At 42.6% G+C, this 20,460-nt stretch overlaps 2 protein-coding genes across 2 annotated transcripts; one reads left to right on the top strand and one right to left on the bottom strand.

The window, feature by feature from the left end:
* Positions 1-1,417: 1,417 nt before the first annotated feature.
* LOC124683441 (probable transcription factor At3g04930) lies at positions 1,418-2,823 on the top strand. The gene has a single exon (XM_047217950.1). It carries the CDS (start codon positions 1,418-1,420, stop codon positions 2,552-2,554), a length of 1,137 nt encoding a protein of 378 aa, XP_047073906.1. The 3' UTR covers positions 2,555-2,823.
* A 1,025-nt stretch (positions 2,824-3,848) lies between these two features.
* Positions 3,849-4,603, bottom strand: LOC124683439 (heavy metal-associated isoprenylated plant protein 39-like). The gene is made up of 3 exons (XM_047217949.1): positions 4,545-4,603; positions 4,360-4,435; positions 3,849-4,278 (listed from the first exon to the last, which is right to left on the bottom strand). The coding sequence occupies exons 1-3, from the start codon at positions 4,551-4,553 to the stop codon at positions 3,905-3,907; spliced, it is 459 nt and encodes a 152-aa protein (XP_047073905.1). The 5' UTR covers positions 4,554-4,603; the 3' UTR covers positions 3,849-3,904.
* Between the last annotated feature and the right edge of the window lie 15,857 nt (positions 4,604-20,460).

Here is a 20,460-nt window from a genome sequence, read left to right as displayed (position 1 = left end):
CCTCCGCTCTCAAAACCACCGTCCGATCGCTTTCCAAGTAATTCGTTTTCCACTCCACCTTCCCTTGTTTGCGCTAATCACACATCAAATTCTAATCAATAGAAATTAATTAGAAAATCTTTGCTTTCCGCATATGTCACTCACGAAAATCCTCCCTAAGGAAAAAAAATCTCACATCAATCTCGAGCATGCTGGTCCTCTCCCTCTCGATCCAATCGCGCCGCCGCCTTACCGCCCACCTGACCGTCCCTCGCGCCGCCAGCGCTTCTATGGTGCCGCCTTCTCCATTCTCGAGTGCCACCATGAGGTCTCCCGTCTCACCCCCGCTCGAGCTCCGACCGGTTAGGGAGGGCAACCATCCGAGAAACCGACTTCTGCGATGCGCTCCTGGTGTCCTGCCTTCATTGCCGTCCATCGGCCGCCTCTAGCAGAACGGCGACTGCAACCTTTACGGTGGCCGAAGCTATAGACTGTGGTCGGCAGCCGGAGGTGCAGCCCACGGGAAGCTGCAGGGGTGAGTGCGCTGGGGCCAGTAGCGAGCGGTCGTGGTGCAGCAGTGCACGTCAATCCTTCTGTATGTATATGCAAGCAAAGATACTGGGGGCCTTTACTGGAAAAACCAAAGAGATTGCAAGCAGCAGTGCAAAAACACAGAATAAAAGAGTATGGGACAAGAGGGAAGACTGACAGTGATTAGTGAGTTCGGTCTATCAATCACATGTAATCTATATCCGTAGGTGACATCCACATGAGCAAAGTGAATAATACAATGTTTGTTTCTTTCCGTTTGCAGATATTCATGGTACTTCAGATGTTTGATGGTATGCCGAAGACGAGCTCAACCATAGGTTATGCCATATTATTAGTAAAGCTTATGACCTTTTTTTTTGCACAATGCATGGTTGCATGGTATTGTCTTCTTCTTTGATTTATGCAGAGGTTTTTTTTTTTGCACAGTGACATGGTTGCATGATACTGTCTTTTTTGCATTCGGTTGGAACTACCATTATTAAATAATACCATTAGCCATTTTCATGCAGTATGCACAAAAATATTAAATGAGAATATGAGGTTAATCCTATTTCCAATATGTTATTTGCAGGTCAAGGATCCAGACACATCCAATGCAAAACCGCTCGTAAAGGTTGGGCAGATTCTAATCTATTTTAGGAAGCATTTTAGACGGGCGCGGACGCACACTCAGCAATTCTGCCTGCTCGAGCAGGAGGGGCGCATTCAGGATTCAGCTAGGTACAGTTTCTACTCATACGGTCATACCCATGTGTGAGTGGGAGAACGGACCCCGATGACAACAAGATGGCCGCTTATCCGGTACTGAAATCCTATCCGTCGTATCCGGTACCCGATTCCGCCCGAGCCCCTTGTCCCACCCAATCCCCGAAGAGAACCCACCACCATGGCCGACGACCCTGCCTCCGCCGCCGCCTCCCGCTCCCGCTCCTGCTCCGCCGACGAAGACGAGGAGGGCACCGACAGCGACGCCTCAAATAACTCCAACCCAGCCGCCGCCCAGGACCCGCCACCACTCGTTCCCGACAGCTCCGCCCCTCCTCCACTCCCCGCGGCCGCCCCCGAACCGCCGCCGCTGCCGCCTTCTCAGGCGCAGGAGGAGAGTGCGGCGGCGGAGGACTCGAGGCGGCTGTTCCAGCGGCTGTGGACGGACGAGGAGGAGCTGCTCATCCTGCGCGGATTCCTGGAGTTCACGTCCCGCCGGGGCACCGCCTTTGCGTCGCACCAGTACGACACGGGGCCCTTCTACGACGAGATCCGCCGGGACCTCTCCTTCGACTTCTCCAAGAACCAGCTCATCGAGAAGCTGCGCCGCCTCAAGAAGAAGTACCGCGTCTGCGCCAAACGCATGCTCGCCCAGGGCGGCACCTTCGCATTCAGGAGCGCGCACGAGGGAGCCATCTACGACGTCGCGCGCCACATCTGGCGCCCGGCCTTCAAGCCCGACGGCTCCGACGACGACGACATCAATCCCGCAGAAGCCGCTGCCGCTGCTGCAGCCGGCGAAGGTGGTGGTGGAAACACGTCTGCGCACACGCCGAGGGGCAGGGGCTCGCGGCATGGAAGGAGGAGGACGGCGCAAGAGATGGAGACACCCTCAATGCCTGCAACTCCTGCTGCTCCCATTTTAGTAACCGATAGTATTGCTCAAGAACCGGCTGTTGTTGCTTTGGAGAACTCGGTGCCGCCGATCGCACCGCCAGCTCCAGTGACAGCCAATGGTCCAACCGAGGATGATTTCCGGAGTATCCTGCCACCGCTACTCAAGGAACTCATCAGCTCCGTCACTGTCACTGGGCAGACCGAGCTGGGATCCGGTTTGCGTATGGGCTTTGGGCATGTCAGCGGAACCGACATTCTTGGCCTTCGTTTTGGTGTGGCCGGACTGAACCCCGTGGCGCCCAGTGGCGACAAGTGGAAGCAGCAGCAGATCCTGGAGCTGGAGGTCTATCTCAAGAGGATTGAGCTTGTCCGGGAGCAGGTCACCACGGTGCTACAAGAGCTCAGGTCATCACAAGGCTGATTCCTGTGCTGTAATCTCCGATTATGAGGTTACCTTTTCAAGTTGTGAAGTTATATAGAGTTGATTTGTAAGCTTCTAATTGTAGACTTGGTCATTTTGGTCTAGCTTAGTTGCCTGTAGTTGTCATAAGGTTATACATGAACTTTGATCTGTAGATGCAATGATGATCAAAGTTTGTCATTGTTTGTAGGCTTGTAGTTCAAAAAAATTTCCAGATGTAATCAATATTAAGTTCATAATTAATGCAGTGAGAGTTTTGAGCCTAGAGATGATTATGACCCACACTCTTCATAATTCAGCATTTGTTTATGACAGAAACGTGATGAGATTTATGTGCTGCCTCGGACGCATTCTTCAAACTTCTGTGATTTCCTATTATCAGTGCAGCCATCTTCCTTGGTGATTTCCTTTATTCAGTTGAGTCACTCTAGCCGTATATAGCACTTCCATATAGAGCCCGGGGTACTTCCCCATTTCGAAAAAAAAAGTGAGTCACTCTATTTGGATTCAGCAGTTGACAGAATGTGCTCTGCATTGTGTCTGCCCAATTTAGAGAAGCTCCTTTTGATTGACTTGTAAACTTTAAGCCATCAACATATTCATAACTAACTTCTGTACATTTCGCCTAAAAAACAACCAGAGGCAGGGTGCCAAGGTTATTTTTTTCTTACGAAACAACCATCAATGAGTTATGTATTGTGAATTTTTTTGTGAAACCGACCATGGAAGAAATGTACTACCTATTCATAAAGAAGAGGGAAAACCCAAACACTGTACATAGGAGGGCCTGTTTAGATTATGGTGAGAATATGCCAAAACCACCCTATGAAAATGATCCGTTTATAGAAAAACTGGACCAAAGAGAATTCAAGGCCTGGTCAATTTGAGGAAAACCTGGCAAAAAATCCCTCACAACAGGCATTGTGTCATTCGAGAGTAGGTGCATTACGTCATTGGAAAACAGGGTACATACGTAGGCTTCATTGTCGTGCTATTTGATTAGTTCTGCTACAATGCTTCTGGTCCATACGAGACTAGGTGCCGCATATAGATTAAGCTTGACTCCTCGTATCTTCAGTTGGCTGCAAGTAACAGTAACACATGTATCGAAAAAGAAATGTGGCCCGACATGCTTATTTACAATAGATAGACTGAAACATCAAACTCAAGTAAACATGCTGAAGATGCTGAAGCCATCGTTGTTACAGAGGGAAGGGAAACATCACTGTACGAAAACCAAACTCCAACGACGGCGGAAGCAGAGGATGGACTAAACACACAGGGCTGCAGCTGCAGGCAGACCGCCATACATGCGGATGCAGAGACTTGCAGGATGAGATGAATCCATGGCTACTGAATGACACATTCTTGTCCGCCTCCGTGTGAGATCTCCTCATAGCACACATATCCCATCGGCGGCGGTGGTCGCATGCCGTAGCCGTGGCCGTAGTACTGGCTGCTGGGTTGGGCGTAAGGGCTGGAGTAGCAGCCTGGCGTGTAGCCGTAATGGTACCATGGCCCCTCATTGTAGCTGCAGGCCTTCTCGCAGGCTTCTTGGCAGGGATCCTTCTTCTTCTCCGGCTCCTTTGGCTTGTCGTCCTCGACGCTGATGACATCCGCGGCAAAGCGTGCCTTCCTGAGCTTCTGCACGACGCGCACCGGGTCGACAGTGCCTACCACCGTCAACGTGCATTTATCCTGGTCCATGTCAATGGACTTGATCTCTGGAATGACATACATTTGGTAAACACGAGTACAGAGAGAAGGCGAGATAGATATAGGCTAGAAGGAGGATAAGTACGTACCCTCGAGCTTGGCAACAGTTGACAGGATCTTGGCCATGCACTTCTTGCTGATGAGGTCAGCTCGGATCACAATCTTCTGCAGAGAGCGAAAACGAAAGCATTCAGTTCAAATGTACACTTCAAATTTGTTTGACATTGCCCCGCAAAGAAATGGAAGCAAATCGAAGAATATGATCGCCAATTACCTTGGACATTTTGAGCTAGCTGTGAGCGTATGACGGAGACTCTTGCGTGAGCAGAGCAACCGACGTTTTCTGAAGCTCTGCAGAGGCTGTCCACTTCCAATCCGTTTATATAAGGTGGCAGTCAACTCACCAACTGCCCTATATATTTACCGGGACTTGGTCTTCATACCTAGGAGCATAATCTCGCAACTTGCGATTACGCTAATCATTGTACTCTACTGAACTCGTTTCTTAATACTACAAGATTCTGCGATTTGGTGTTAAAACCGCGGTTCCCAGAACCGGTCAGTCCACATCTCAGTTTGTTTGTGCTTCATCCGTACCTCGAAGCGTCAGAGTCGTCAATTTGTTAAGTCTCAACACGCTTGTGTCTCGATCATAAGAGACATGAACAGAAATCCAGTGTATGTAGCCAGAGACGCTGCTGCAAGTTGTGGGCAGTGGCAACACAAGCTTCAAATCAGGTCATATACCAACATACCACTAGTTAGATGCCCATGCATTGCTACGGATATCATCTTGTTTTTTTTTCTCCCACCGGCAACCACCATGCATCTGATTGACTATCTCACATCATCATTTCTAGTACTCCCTCCCATCCATAATATGTATCGTGGTTTTAGTTCAAACTTGACTAAAAACAAACTAAAATCATGACACTTATTATAGATCGGGGGAGTAAGAATCTTGTGGGTACTATACAACGCAATTATATCATTATACAGGGAAAAGAATAAGGTGAAATGTGTGTGTGTGTCAATAATTTAGTTACTAACCCTCGTCACGGTAATCCATATTTTGCATGATAGTTACATTTCTGACCGTGTTTTTTTTCCGACCGTTGTCTTCATATTTGTCGTCTTAGTCTCTAACTGTCATGCTCTGTGTCTTCCGATGGGTTATGACTTATGACAATGCCCACAAGTTCAACACTGTCATGCCCACACGTTGGCTATTCCTATAATTGGGTCATTACCAAACTATATAGCAGGTTGAAAGTTTCCTTAGATTATATGATGAAGTCCACACAGATTAATATCTACTCGTAGCGTAGCCAAATTTGACACAGAATTAGTGTTCTTCAATCTTCTTCCGAAGTTCTCAGGGACTTGTCCATTAAGCTGCAATGGAGGGCGACAAATACAGTACAATAGGTTTAATGCGTGGCCATAAAAGGGCCAGGCTTAAGAAGAAAAAAAAAACCCTGAAAGACCTGTATTCAGATTAAGGATATCTTCGTCCACCATTTCTTGAACCAAGACAGAACTCGTCCAAACACCAACCAATTTGTGGTATGTAATGATTCGAGGATTAAAATTCAAATAGCCACATGAATTAGCAATAAACAATCAGGCTACTGGGAACTACATTGTACTACTTTATGCTATACCAACACCTTAAATCTGGCTAAAAACAGAGGAAATGAACCATTAGTACTAATCTCAACAATCAGGCATCAATTCTATGTATTTGATATATATCATCAAACAAGAAGCAAGAACAACTGGATAGCTCGTTTCAAAAAAGAACAACTGGATAGAGGTAACCAATCTGACCATGGTACGGCAGGTGCTAGAATGATACTTCGTGATGATGGGGGTCATATCATTTTCTCGGCGTGTCGGAGTTTATTACTCTGTGTTGATCCTTTAGAAGCTGAAGTTCAGGCCTGCCTGGAAGGATTGGAGTTATCTCTTCAATACAGCCATCTACCAATAGTCATCGAGTCGAATTGCCTTCAGCTTATATCGACTATTCAGGAACACCAACCAGATAGGTCGCTTCTTAGGCATTTATTTTCGGAGATTAAAAGGCTTTCTAGTCTAGATTGTGTGTGCAAGTTTGTAAAAGTGGATCGCTCGCAGGTTAGGGTTAGCCACTGCCTTGCAAATTTTGCAAGAGCAGAGTACCAATCTAATGTATGGCTCGGTTCAGGTCCTGAAAGCATGATTCGGGAACTGGATTTGGAGCGTCTTGTAACCCTTTCTGAGTAATGAAATCCTCTTTTACCCGCAAAAAAAAAATCTGAACATGGCTGCCGCGGGACCGGCGACCTGAGGAGAGGCGAAGTTGTATGAGCTCACAGGGGAGGCAATGGCCACTTGGCTGTATGGCACAACATGAATTTCTGCCCCTTCGGATGTGAAGATTGAGAGTTTAGTGTACGTGTCCTGGTCCTCCTGGAACAATTAGATGCCCCCCGGACTGCAAAATGTACTACATCGGTCAACTCATCTGTGTAATTCTCCATGAAATGCTCGCAGAAGTAAATGTTCAATCACACAAAAGAACGAATTGCCAAATTATCAACTCGGGATGATGCATTTTTTTCTTTGTAGAATTAGCAGGCAATCGATTTCTAAAAAATGGTGATCTGTGACATCTCCGATACTTACAATTAGAACCGACACAGGAAAATCTGCTACCTTCTATACTATTTTAAAGATATCACTGTCACAGCAACAGTCATACCATTAATTTCTGCAACAATTGCATAGAATATCCGCAAAATATATCATAGCATTTTGTCCAGCAAAACAATTCCACTTCTTCAAGATTTGCTAGAGGATTATTACTGGAAGAAACAACAGGCCTTCACATAAATTGGCAAAGTTGTAATTAGTTTACCTAGTTATAAGCATCCAAGAGCTCTAGCTACACAATTAAGTTGAGACACAGTCGATCAAAATCTCAACTTTACACAGTCGAAACTATTACTACTGTGAATAGTTGAGAGCTGCAAAATAAATTATTGAATAGGAGGATACTATAGATAACTATATATTCAAGATGTAGAAAAATTAAAATATACAACTAAGACTTATCTCATTGCAGATGTTCAGTAATGAATGGTAAATGAGTAAACTGATGAGTCCAAGATTTAAGAATAAAAAAGTTGGTCAAGAGCAGGGATGGTGTGATCACCTTATGTTTCTCGCAATCACACATTTTGCTACAAGGTGTCTTGGACTTTGTGGGATTCAACTACCTCCTTCCGATAATGGCGACGAGGTCAGGAGCAAAAGTGTTCAGAATATTGATCTGATTATTATTATCAGGCCAAAAACAAGAACGGTTTCCATCCCATGAGATCTTTATTATGCTGGCCTCGGAAATTTTCGACACTTCTGGGAAACATGATTCCGCTTTAGGCAGAACCTTGCTTCATACATACTTTTTACCAGGTAGACGATACATAATATTTGTGTTAATAGGCATAAGCCATGATTGGGTGGAAAGCTTATTGATTCATATGGTACATATATTTAGATAGTTATGGACAAAGATGACAACACACAATATTCTAATAGGGAATTTGCATGGCATTCCCGTATGCCATGAAATGGCCGTTGATATAGCCTGCACATTGTAAAAAAAATGGATCAGAGAAGCTTGTAGCTTAAATAAGAAATATGGATCAGTAGCCAACTGTTGATCGAAATGTATCCTGATGTGTGGCTCATTTTAAGAGAAATTGTCATGTGAAATTTTAGAGAAGACTAATGCAAGCTTATCCTGCTACAACAAGCTACAATCTCCTGACAAAGTCAAGCTAGAACTTTAGGGAATATTTGCGAACTACAAGCAACCAGTTTTTTTTTATCTCCATTGAAGTAGATCAAAAAATGGCATTGGTCCTAATATAGTTTGAAAGAATATTCTCATATTTGCTCTTAACTACACCCTATAGGAGCATTTTGACATACATCTTCCTGGTGTTATACAGATGGATGAAATGGTAATTAAAAATCCTACAAGACCATCACATGCCAGTGAAGAAGATGACCTTACCACCGCTAGCTCAGCTGTCCAGCTTGTTAGTATCTCTAGCCTCACTTTCATGAAGAAGAGGATGACACTAGGAGAGTTGGGGCAATTTTTGTTGGTTTATTTCTCACACATCTCACACAATACCATGCCAAACTGAGGGCACGGGGCTACAGATTTATAGCTGCTAGCCAGCCAGAATATGCTAGTCTAAAGTTGCTAACTGCCAGTCCTTGATGCCTCTAAAAAGCAGTCAAAGATCAGGGATGCTATCCTATCCTAACCCCTGTCCTTCACAAAGATCATGTGTGTGCTGCAGTCCATAAAGACCATGTGTGTGCTGCAGCAGCTCCACAAAGACCAGAATACAATGACTTATTCATCACAACTTTTGCAGTTGGCACCTCGTCTTTCCATTGTCAACGCGAAACTGATAGAAAAAATCGTGTCTCATCGGGCCTATAATCACCATGGCTAGGAGCAGCAGCTCACACTTACATACGACCCTAACTAGGCGAATCTACGGGAGATGGACTGGAGAACGTATCGAGATGGGAAGGGGCTGTTCTCTCTTTGCTCAGGGATTGCTATATGAAAAGAAGTGGAGTTTGAAAAAGGGAACGGAATGCTCGAGACCGTGGATTGCTTCCATAGAAAATAGCCCCTGATTAAGCCAAAGATACGGACGATTTATTGACTTACTTATTTTCGTGAGGGAAAGAGTCCAACGATTTGGTCATTGGATTAGACGCTGAGCGGAGATGTTGAGATGCGATGGTACAGTCTGGATGTATGTTTAACATCAAACATTTTTTATGACGTACGAACTCTTCGCTACTTTCATTGTTGATCATATGCGATACGAAGCACGGAGAGACTAGAGAAGCCCGTATGTAAAAAAATTATGTATACTTCAGTTAACCCCTTTAACAGGGAACTCTGAAACATCAAAGTATTTTATCTTAGATGAGACTTGCCTTGTTTTCGAAATCTGAGATAGCAGTTTAAACTAATCACATTCACATACAGAAAAGTAAGCTGCAACACTGATGAGCCTGTGATTTCTGCTGACTGATCTGGGGAACCCGAAGCACAAAGACGATGAGAAAGCTCTCAAGGAGCTCAAGGCCAAAGCTGCAAAAACTGATCATCCACAACAACTTATCTCTGTACTAGTTAGAAGCTTCTGGACAATTTGCCCGGAGAGCCACCAAATGTGGAGCGGGGTTGCCAGCTTTTTCCAGTTCCAGTCTCCTTGAGGGCATGAGGAATGGAGGCAGCTGTCCAATTAGGCTTGGATAAAACTTTTGACATATGCATGTTATGATCCCATTAATATGTCTTTCTCTCAAAAGCTGATTTGGTTTTTCTCTATCTCTCTCACATGTTCACTCAGTTTTCACTTTATAGCTGAAGAGGCTGCCTCCTGATAAAGAGACTGTCTCCTTATCCGAGCCTAATTTGGACCACCCGAATCAAGTTAAACCTGTGAGACAACACCCTTAGGGCTATGCATTGGCCATGCCCTGAACGATCTCCATCCTTGCCTCGAAGGACAAACATGCCGCTTCCCTCATCGCCTAGGTCTCCTGGAGTTGTGGCGTGAGCGCAACCGGTGGATTTTCACAAGCTAAGAAGTTGATGTTTTAACATTCATTCACATCGTTCGCGAGGAGGCGGCTAGCTAGGCACTCGCCTGTGTGCGGCACCTTGTGCTGCCAGAGTAGGCGTGGTTCCTGCGGCACGCGTTCTTGCCGTGCCTTTTATTTTTAGCTCTAGCTCTCCTTGTAACATCTCCTTCTCTTTATATCTCCCAACTTTTCTATATCCCAACAATTCTCCGGTTGAGCTTAACAAATACTTATTTAGGACGTCTTCTTTTCTGTGAGGAATGGGTTTCTGACAATAAGCTACAAATTTATATGTTGATCCTCTGTTGCCATTGTTCAAACATATGTTTTTCTTTTCTTATCACGACCCTGAAAATTACAACAGACTGCAACATTGTTTGGGTTGGGGATTGATAAATCTTGTGGATCTGAATTTGCAAACAAAAGGTTGTTTTTCAGCGAAAAGTCTCTTTGGCACTTTAGCTCCAGTGATCCCAGTATTTGAAAAACATATTAATTCCAAAAAATTGAAATTAAATGCGTACATATTTATGAAAATACGTTGTATTTTGAGCCATACAAAAAGACAAATTTCTGATAAAAATCTAAAGTTTCCATCCCTACAAATTTGTTATTTTTCCTGAGCTCAAAATACAAAGCAATTTCTACCAAAGATTTACACGAGTATTCAGAACATGTGTATGTGTTTGTGGAATAAAATTTATGATTTTCTGAAACACGTAAATATAATTTTTAAATATTACAAAAATCAGGAGCACTGACACCTCGGTGCACCAAATCTGCTCTCAGGCTCTCTTTTTTTCAAATTAATAGCCTGCAAGTCAATACAAAACCAGGGCTTGATCAGATGAGGAAGGCGAATTTTTCTGATGATGCAAACATAATATCCGCGTGCCATCATAGCAGAACCCCAACAGTACATAGTGAAAAAATATAAACAAACTAGGATACATTTTCCAAATCTGCAGTAAATGGGTTATCTGAGCACACGGATGGTTTCATCATTCCTATTTCTTTTCTACCCGTGGAATACATGTAGCTCATTTATGTAAAACAACAACAAAAATTTATATTTTGGTTTGCACTTGTTCAAGTAAGGCCGTGCTATAGGGGTGAAGACTCAGCTATTTAAGCTGGCACAGTCTTCTGTAAACTTCCGAGGTGGTACTATATTTCGCCAGGTGATATTGGGCCGGCCCTTCATGCTAATTAGATTAGGGGTGTCTTTGGCGCACGATCCCGTGGAGTTCGTGTCAATGTTTATTTTGTATAACGATGATAAAAAGTAAGTGTCAATATGATAATGCATTTGTTATGCTTTACAACATGATATCAGTAGGATGAAACTCGGATAAAGCACACGCAACTACAAATGGAGAAGCAACTTCTTGCCTCCTCGAATTGTTTTTCCCATTGTAACTTGGTCCCTTTTTTATAAAATTGAAGTGGTCACACAAAAAGACAGAGAAGCAAAATCTTATATAGTACACTCAGGAAAATACAAGAATGTTCTATGAAGAGTAATTGATGTAAGGTAGGGACAACAAAAGCAACATCTACAAGCTGCCTATGAACATTGTTATGACATGGTTTTAGAGGGTACGACACAAAGGAAACATGGCCATAATAGGTACTCGCACCACCAAAAGGAACCGCCAAGATGGAATAAGCATGAAAAAACTCACCATCAAATGCGAAAAGGAGTGGGGCCTCACAACTTCCGTTGATATCACCAAGGCAGTAGGCCAGTAGCATGCTGAGGCAGAGAGACAAAAACTGACCTCTTTGTATGATCTTTGGTGCTTCAGGTAAAGAGTGCCTTCAACTGTAGGATTGTCTTGACAACCCAAATAGTGGCATATATCAACAATTTATGGGGTGAGCTGCGTAACCCGGTCTTTCAGCTGGTAAAAGGATGTGGATCGATCGTATCCAACATAAGTTTTACAATACAATCATGAAAAAGAAAACTGAGAAAAGAAAAGTTAGTAGTTCTATTTGTGGTCAGACTCCATGATTAATGATTATGCACAATTAAGGATATTCAAAGTCCTTCGCATGGCAATTCGTTGTGCAAAAAGTTTTGTAATCCAAAGAACACATTATTAAACTGTAACACATACAGAATACACACATAAGTCGGTGGGTGTACACTAATCAAACAGAAGTGTTGAAGCAAAATAACTTCTATATTCCATACACACAACAGATGCACTAAAGCAGGCATACTAATACATGTATTGTTCCGACAAACGACACACAAACATGTACCATGTGTTGTGAATGAGCAATTAGTATTCATTGTAGGCCAAAGGCCAGTACATGTACATGTGATACAATATGCAGGGAAGCCCCTTATACACTGGCAATATACATTAAAGGGGTCTATACATCACTAACACCTCCCTCAAACTCATGGCGGAGCAACAACACTGAGTTTAGAGAGAAAGAACTCATGATGTGCTCTAGTCTGGGTCTTCGTGAAGAAGTCAGCAAGCTGTAACTCGGAAGGCACATACTGAAGAGCCATAACCTGATCCTGCACAGGATGACGCACATAGAAGGCATCAACACCAATGTGTTTGGTGAGCTCGTGCTTCACGGGATCACGCGCAATGCTGATGGCACCAGTAATCTTTACTATTAAATTGGAGTTGGTCGTTTGACACTCAACGCGTTTGATGATCGTCGTTAAAAACATCCAGACCGTTTAATCTAATCTTCCTATCTCCGGTTCGTCCGATCAAGGTAGAGCAAAATATCTTCCGTGCTGATGGTGAAGATTGACCCGATCTGTTTTCACGGTAAGTGTGTCTCCTTCCAGTGTTAGCGCTAATCATGGCACTCTATCAATCATCAATCCCGGAAGATATCCTTTCTACCGCACGCTCTATACTTTCTCCCGATGATACGTTTCCTCTAATATTGCAACCAAATAATTGCTCTCCTTCCTTATTGACTTCGATCTTGCTACCATATCTTCCCTATCCTTCTCTCGTTAGCCCTGAATCTTGCACCAAATCATGTGAGCCTTAATCACTTATTCTCCCCCCTTGCCATTTAGTTGCATCAACATCTCCATCGCCTAACTCCCCCGCCGCCGCATCCTCTCGTCGTTGATGCCCTACCGCCACATCCCCTACCTGTGCACCCTGCCATCACGTCCCGCGCCGCTCCGCCCCGCCCCTACCACCGCAACAGCGCTGGCTTGCCCTGCCACTGCGCCACGAGCCAACTAGAGGTCGCCGATGTCCTATGCCCCGAGCCAAGGGGCGCTCTCCGACGTTCCTCGTCCTCACGAGAGGGTCCCGCGCACTCCCGTCGCCCTGGTCGCCCATCCTTGCCATCGTTGCCTCCCTGACCAGCGAACTCTGGTGAGGTCAATATGATCAGTCTAGGGGATTTAATCTGTATCAAGGTATTTATACATCAGGATCCGACATGGATTATTATACAAACCAGTCATTTATACATCAGGCAGCGACATGGATTATTTATACATCATCAGAGTGCGTCCAAATGTACAATGCCCGTGATGTATCTGATTCAAGCTTATGTGGCAGGGATGATATTCAGGAAGCATATGTATGTTCCTTTTCTGCATATAACGTGTATGTCAATGATTTTATATATGGAGCATCTCACTATATTCTAAACTACCATTGTGATGCATTTGTAGCTTGACCAATGGCTGAGTACGCCCCACTCCTTTCAGGCTCTAGAGTTTAATTTTATCAATGAAACTCTCAGGCATTTGTTTTCCTTTCACAAGTCATGCTTTCATCCACTAGGTAATCAAATCAGGCTCCATCTGTTCACGAGCAAGCGGAAGAGTAACGAGACAAAAGATGTCAGCACTCCTGGTATGTCTATCACATATCTCTGTTTGTAAATAATCTTATGCTAGCTTCTATCAGATATCGATCAATCTTCTCAACTTAAGCAACAAAATTTAAAGATATACAAGAATAAGTTTTTTCTATTCAAATAATTATGCTAGATACACTTCTATGGAGGTTTTAATTAATTGTTCAGATCGCTTCTTCTTTGACTGAAAGGGTTGCAATTTTGTACTATTAGCTGCCGTAGTCAGGGATCCCCCTCCAGTGGATCGTCCCCCTCGACGTTTCACCTTAGCTTCTCGTATTAGTATACAGATATATACGCGGTAATGGCCATATTAGTTGATCCAAACGTTGTGCAGCGAAGTAAAGCCTATTAGCCCATCTTCCGTATTGCCTTGTTTTACTGGATTCACTTCATTGGAATTACCATCCCGGTCTGATCACAGGTCGTATGTAGGCGACGAGGGGCATGGCAGCGGCGCGGTAGCGCCCTAGCAGGAGTACCAGCGAGATGCAGAAGGGGATGTATCACGTACTAATGATCGATCATCTAACTTGCTCCGCCGCTTCACGCAGCACATGTATTAAGGTATGCCGTGCTCTGGCCCCTAAACAACTGGTCTGCAATCTATACTATACCTCACCTGAATAAGGTATGCTGTGTTTTATAATTAAAATTTGATCTCGCCTGACTAAGTAATGCCTTGTATAAACAATTCAATTTCGCCTGACTAAGGATTGCAGTGTGTTAGAATTACAATTCAATCCATGCATACCACTGGTTGGTTAGTTTTTTATTAGACCGAGCAGAAATAGCATGATAAGATTGAATGTGCAATTTATTTTTCAAAAAAATCTTCATGGCGAAGAAAAAGAGAAACGATTTGTCACATTCTCACATTTTGACAGTGGTGCTATATATGAGATATCTTATATTGTATTATACTATCTTATATGTCGTTTGTTTTGGTTAAAAAAAATCTTCTGTACCATTTGGTGATAGATGTCTTCCTCACCCCTCCTATGGTCAAATCCTGGCTCCGCCCCTGTCCATGGTAAACTACAGATTAAACGTTATCTGATGTGCGTAAACATAGGAGATAATCAGTCAATCAAGATATGACCTGATGTTCTGGTTCAGTCTTCTTGACTTGTTGTCAGGTCCAAAAGTATGAATCTGTTTAAGTTATGGCTGGTGAATGTGAAGAGGCATGCATGCGATAAAGATGGGATATTATCTCAATTATGTTGCTGAAAAAAACAGAGGTGTAACATACTTAGCGGTAGAACTTTCAGTTTCTTATTTAGGGTGTGCACCTTAACCCTAAATGTGCATTGAATGAGAATACAGTTGAATATAGAAAGTTAAAACTTTCTCATACTAAAATTACCTAACTGAACTGCAACAAGGTTCTCACATTTAGTATTTTCATATCTTGCCGCTAGAACTCTGAGGTTTGGTTTCTATGCAGTGTGCCAATGGAAGGGACAACGATATACAAGATTTCGGAGTGGCGACATTGACTCTGTTCCTGTCATGCCTTACAAACCAGTTTCTTCATCATTCTCTGTATCATTTATGTATTCCTAAATTTTGCACATGAATGTGCTGAGCCAGAAAAGGTGACATGTGAGGCCACAGACTAAGCAACTTTGTGACCGTTCAAGTATGTGCCCGCTGAAGACCGTTGTGCTCATACGCTTCGCCGCTTCCACACTAAGAGCAAGTCCAACAAGGGGACTAGCGTGTCAAGAAGGAACTTGTGCAGAGGAGCAACAAAAGCATTGCACACGTGCTCCAACATTGTTGCACGCCATCAATTGTATGTGTGTAAACAAACCGGGAGCTAGGGGAAACAAATCCGCAGGTGAGTTAAACTCTCTTGGTACCGTTACACTGCTGATAAGAGGAGCAACACTCATTGTATAGTTGCTCATTAAAAAACAAGCATTTTGGTCGATAATTGTACACACTAGCAAGTGCATGTATCTTTTTCCTGCTGTTGTAGTGGGATCAAGGCACATACAATTATGGAGGAGATGACATGCCTCAAAGTATGAGAGTTGAAGCAATAAATCACCATTTTTCCATTTTTTTTTCTTTTTTGATCTACCACATAGATTTGCATTATTCTTTCCTCTAAATCTAATATTGCAATATAGTAATTTATATGTGCAATTTTCTGACACTACAATATAAAAGACCGACTATCGTGTATGAAGCATGCCAGCCTTTCTCATTCATATTAAGTGGGGACACTTTCAAATCTTTGAACTCTCTACCATGTACTATTTCCTCATTTCTTTCGGACTATTTTTGTAATCGCTGGTGACATCTCATGTATCTCTATCATGTACTATTTTCTACTATAAATATATGTGGTGTTGATTATCCAAAAAAACGGGGACACTTTCAAGTGTGAGGCAAGTGCAGTTGACTGAGGAGATTCTAAGAGGAGCAAATGTAGAATGAAGAGGGTCTCTTCGAAGATGATAATGTCAGAGAAATGTCGGATGAGAACAAAGATGGGAAGACTACATGTTGGTTATCACATAGAGAGAAATCCGAAGAAAAACAAGACTTTGATGTTGTTGAACATCACATGCACGTCATCCATTAAATAGGAAACCCGGCTAATCAATCCTTACATAGTAGCACCGGCATTATGCTATATTTGGGTAGTATTATATCTACATTCACAAGCAAAAGTTAACTCATGTATAAGGAACCGGTTGTATGGCCACATGCACGAGTATGCAATTTTCAAATGCATTACATCTAAATGGTAAGAGAGGGAAACTTTTAAGGAGTGTTGTGCTTGATGCATATATTATGAAATACCGTGAATTGCAAATACTTTTCTTCGTTGTACGGATTTTAAATTTGTTGAACCGTAGCAACGCACGGGCATTCAACTAGTGTCTGATAAAAGAGGAGTCGGTGCGTCAGCAGAAACGCCAAAGTTCTCAAGTAACCAGCGTAACCAAGTCACCTATGCCGTCAAGAGAGTCATCGCTCGCAATTCAGCCTCGACACTGGAACGAGAGACTGCAACCTGTTTCTTGGTCTTCCAAGCAATGAGAGAACCACCAAGAAAGACACAGTAGGCAGAAAGAGACTTCTGATCTGATGGATCACTAGCCCAGGTAGCATCTGAGTAGGTCTGGAGCTGTAAAGAGCTAGCGCGAGAAAAGAAAAGACGATGGTAGATAGTACCACGAAGATAGCGGATGCCACAAAGGAGATGACTATAGTGGACACTAGTGGGAGCAGACATGAACTGACTCAGAATGTGAACCGGGTAGGAGATGTGAGGACGGATGACAGCAAGATAGATAAGGCTCCCAACCAGGTGACGATAGCGAGTCGGGTCCGGAAGAGGATCACCATCAGTGGCACGGAGATGGACATTGAGCTCCATAGGAGTCTCAACAGTGCGGCACGAGTAAGAAGGTCCTAAATATACTTCTCCTAGGAAATATAGAAGCCATTGGAGGTAGAGGAAAACTCAAGCCCAAGAAAGTAGCGAAGAGGACCAAGATCAGTTATGAGAAACTGATCACGAAGACGAGCCTTGACAAAGAAAATGTACTCAGGGTCGTCACCTGTGATGATCATGTCATCGATATAAAGAAGGAGAGTCCGACCACGAGGATGTGTGGACAAAGAGCGCAGGGTCATGTGCACTGGGGTTAGAGACGGTGGGATTTTCTTTTGTTCTCGCAGATGGTGACAGACGGGTGCACCTCCTTCGTGTTGGTAGATACAGGTGCGGAGTCCTGAAATTTAAGGCAAAGAGTTCAAAAAAGTACATCGCTTTGTAAATAATATCACAAATAGCCAATGCATCTGTCAAGTGTTAAGTATCCAATATAGCAGTACTGAGACGCAAACAATATAGCAACCTAGCAAATATTAGAGAATACATATCAACCTGGCCCTAGGCAGAAAGCGAATGTAACAGCAAGTATTGTATACCTAATCAGGTTAGCCCATAAACATGATATACATCTGAATTTCACATTTATAAAGTGCAAGCTTTGTGTGGTCTTTAGATATCATTAGGTAGGTCATTACAGAGAGGCTTTAGTAAGGAATAGGTCCGGGCCATGAATCAAACAGCATGAGAGCTACATAAACATATGTTGATCAAGCCACATGGGAACAGGCAAAATAATAGGTGATCGATGTTCTAGTTCTTCATTTGAAGGCAAAATATAGGTGAGGTACATACGTAAGCTTGACGAAGAAAGAATGGTCATCTATGATGCCCACTGATTTGCTGCCAGTAATGCAACCAAAAACTAAGATGGAAGAATCTGATTACAAGCCATAGTAGAAAAAAAAGACTATAAGAGCAAGTCTAGGCGTATGAAGGGCCCTGTAGATGGCTTTTACGGGCCGAAAACGCGTCCCAAATATCAGGCCCCGTATTCTCAACCGTGAAACAGATTGGGACACGTTTTTGGCCCGTAAAATTAGCAGGGTTTAGACAGATTTCCATGCCAAACCACAAACAATAATCATCATAATTATTACAATAATGGTTTTTGCGAATGATAATAATTGTTCGAATCGACTAATCAAACAAATAACAAATGTTTCACCGGTCAATCAAATAAATAAATAGGTCATCTCACACATACACGAATAGGAAACAAATGTAGATCATTGGTGTTGTCCATGCAACATCCAATGGTGGTCGATTAGATCTTTGGTGAGCTGACGATGAGTCGGTGCGTCTTCAATATTGCGATGTGCTTCAAGAAAAGCCTCAAGCCGATCAGGGTTCCTCTCGGGTTGCACTCGGGTGCCAACATTGTCATAGAAACATGGCAAATGTAATCCTCTTTCATCCTTAAGGATCATGTTGTGCAGAATCACACAACATGTCATGATATCAACTAGGGTTTCTTTGTCCCGGACTCGTGCAAGACCCGAACAATGGCAAACCTTGCTTGGAAAACTCTGAAAGCTCTCTCAATATCCTTGCGGGCTGACTCTTGAGCCTTCGTAAAACAAGCTTCATGTCTTGTCAATGGTTTATTTGGTTTCTCTTTAATGGCCTTCACAAGAGTTGTTGTAATATCCCAGGTTTAGAGGCAACAAAATGAGAGAACACCAAAGTGTGCATTGCATTCATGCATAGAAAATCCGGGGAATTTTTGCGCTTTCAAATAAAACTTGTCACAGTAACTGAAGTTTCACTTGACTTGATGGAATTGAAGTAGCTCATCAAGTCAAGCGCTATAAACTTCAATGTGACCTTTGCTAAAACCTTGTTTTGGGTAGACATAATTTGATCCATAGGTTGGATCAAAAGGAACTAGAACTATTACACAACACTTTAAGTGAGGATCAAATACCAAATCCTATAAAGGATCATAACATGGTATTCCTTACAACAACACATTCTTTAAGGATCAAACCCTAACTTAATAAAACTTAAAAGTTAGCAACTACCTTTGTGTGTAATTTAATTCACTTATAAATAAGGTAAACCATAGGGTCTAAATTGCATAAAAGCCACACACTTATTTAAATCATAACTTATTAAATATATGGAATATTATAAAACTAAATCCATTTACATTACGAATTATAGTTCAAACTATTTGAATAAAACTAACTATGAGTATTTTGAAACTCATATGATCATGCCTTGGTGAAATCAAACCCAACTATCCAAAATTGAGTAATAACCTTCAACCTTGACCTTTTGACCAATATTATAATATAAATCCAATCAAATATGATATACTGACTCATCAACAATAATAAAACCATCCACAAGATATTTAGTAACAAATGCCACTTGGCTATCCAAAAATAAATCATATGAGAGGATAATCTATATGCCACATAGGATGAAAATATCTACATGACTTACATTCCAAGTTATGCCACCTCATGCTCAAAGTATTGCTATGGATGAGGGCATGACAACCAAGAACCTTACTCATCACACCAAAACAAGAGTCACCCACCTATGTGCCATGATACTAGAGCTTGCCCAAGCCTATAAAAGGAGCCACACCCTTCATCCATTTGAACATCTTGTAGCATGATACAAGGAAACAAACACATAGAGCCACTCCATGTGCATTAGCTAGTATCAAGATGAAGAAGCTAGGAGGTGGAGGCATACCACAAGATGCAGGTTTATCAGATTTCCTGAAGAACAAGCTACAGAAGATACCAAGGTAGAATTCCTAGGTAAACCATATATTTAGAGGATCATATCATCATCTCTTGAGTAGGACCTTAGGATATTCCAAGACATTGAGAAGTGAGAGAAGTTATAATACTAATCATAGCCATGCCCATACAAGAATACTAGAGTAGTACTAATCCTAGTTGTTCAAGACAACATTTAATCTTGGAGGTGAGAGACATATTCTATTAATGAAACATAACTAAAACCCTAGACCACATCTGAATTCCAATCCAAGGATCACTTTGGATCGTAAATAGAACCCTGCCATACCTCATGCCTATTTATATTTCAATTCAATGAAGCTTATGCAAAACCCTAAACCCATTCATATGGATCCATTCCACATAAAGTATTATGTCCTAACTTGGGCATCATGGATCACAAGTATAAACCAAGCCATATATACCTAAAGAGTAAATGTCAATTGGTGAGTAGAGTGAAACCAATATTCAAT

Source organism: Lolium rigidum, chromosome 1 (genome assembly GCF_022539505.1).
Source record: "Lolium rigidum isolate FL_2022 chromosome 1, APGP_CSIRO_Lrig_0.1, whole genome shotgun sequence".
NCBI lineage: Eukaryota > Viridiplantae > Streptophyta > Magnoliopsida > Poales > Poaceae > Lolium > Lolium rigidum.
Note: the sequence above shows the minus strand (reverse complement) of the source record. Positions and strands in the feature narration are given on the sequence as shown.

Coding starts and splice junctions, on each gene's coding strand:
- LOC124683439 (XM_047217949.1), bottom strand. Junction 4,279..4,359: donor AACTGTTGCCAAGCTCGAGG/GTACGTACTTAT, acceptor ATGTCATTCCAG/AGATCAAGTCCATTGACATG.
- LOC124683441 (XM_047217950.1), top strand. CDS start 1,418: ATGGCCGACGACCCTGCCTCCGCCGCCGCCTCCCGCTCCCGCTCCTGC.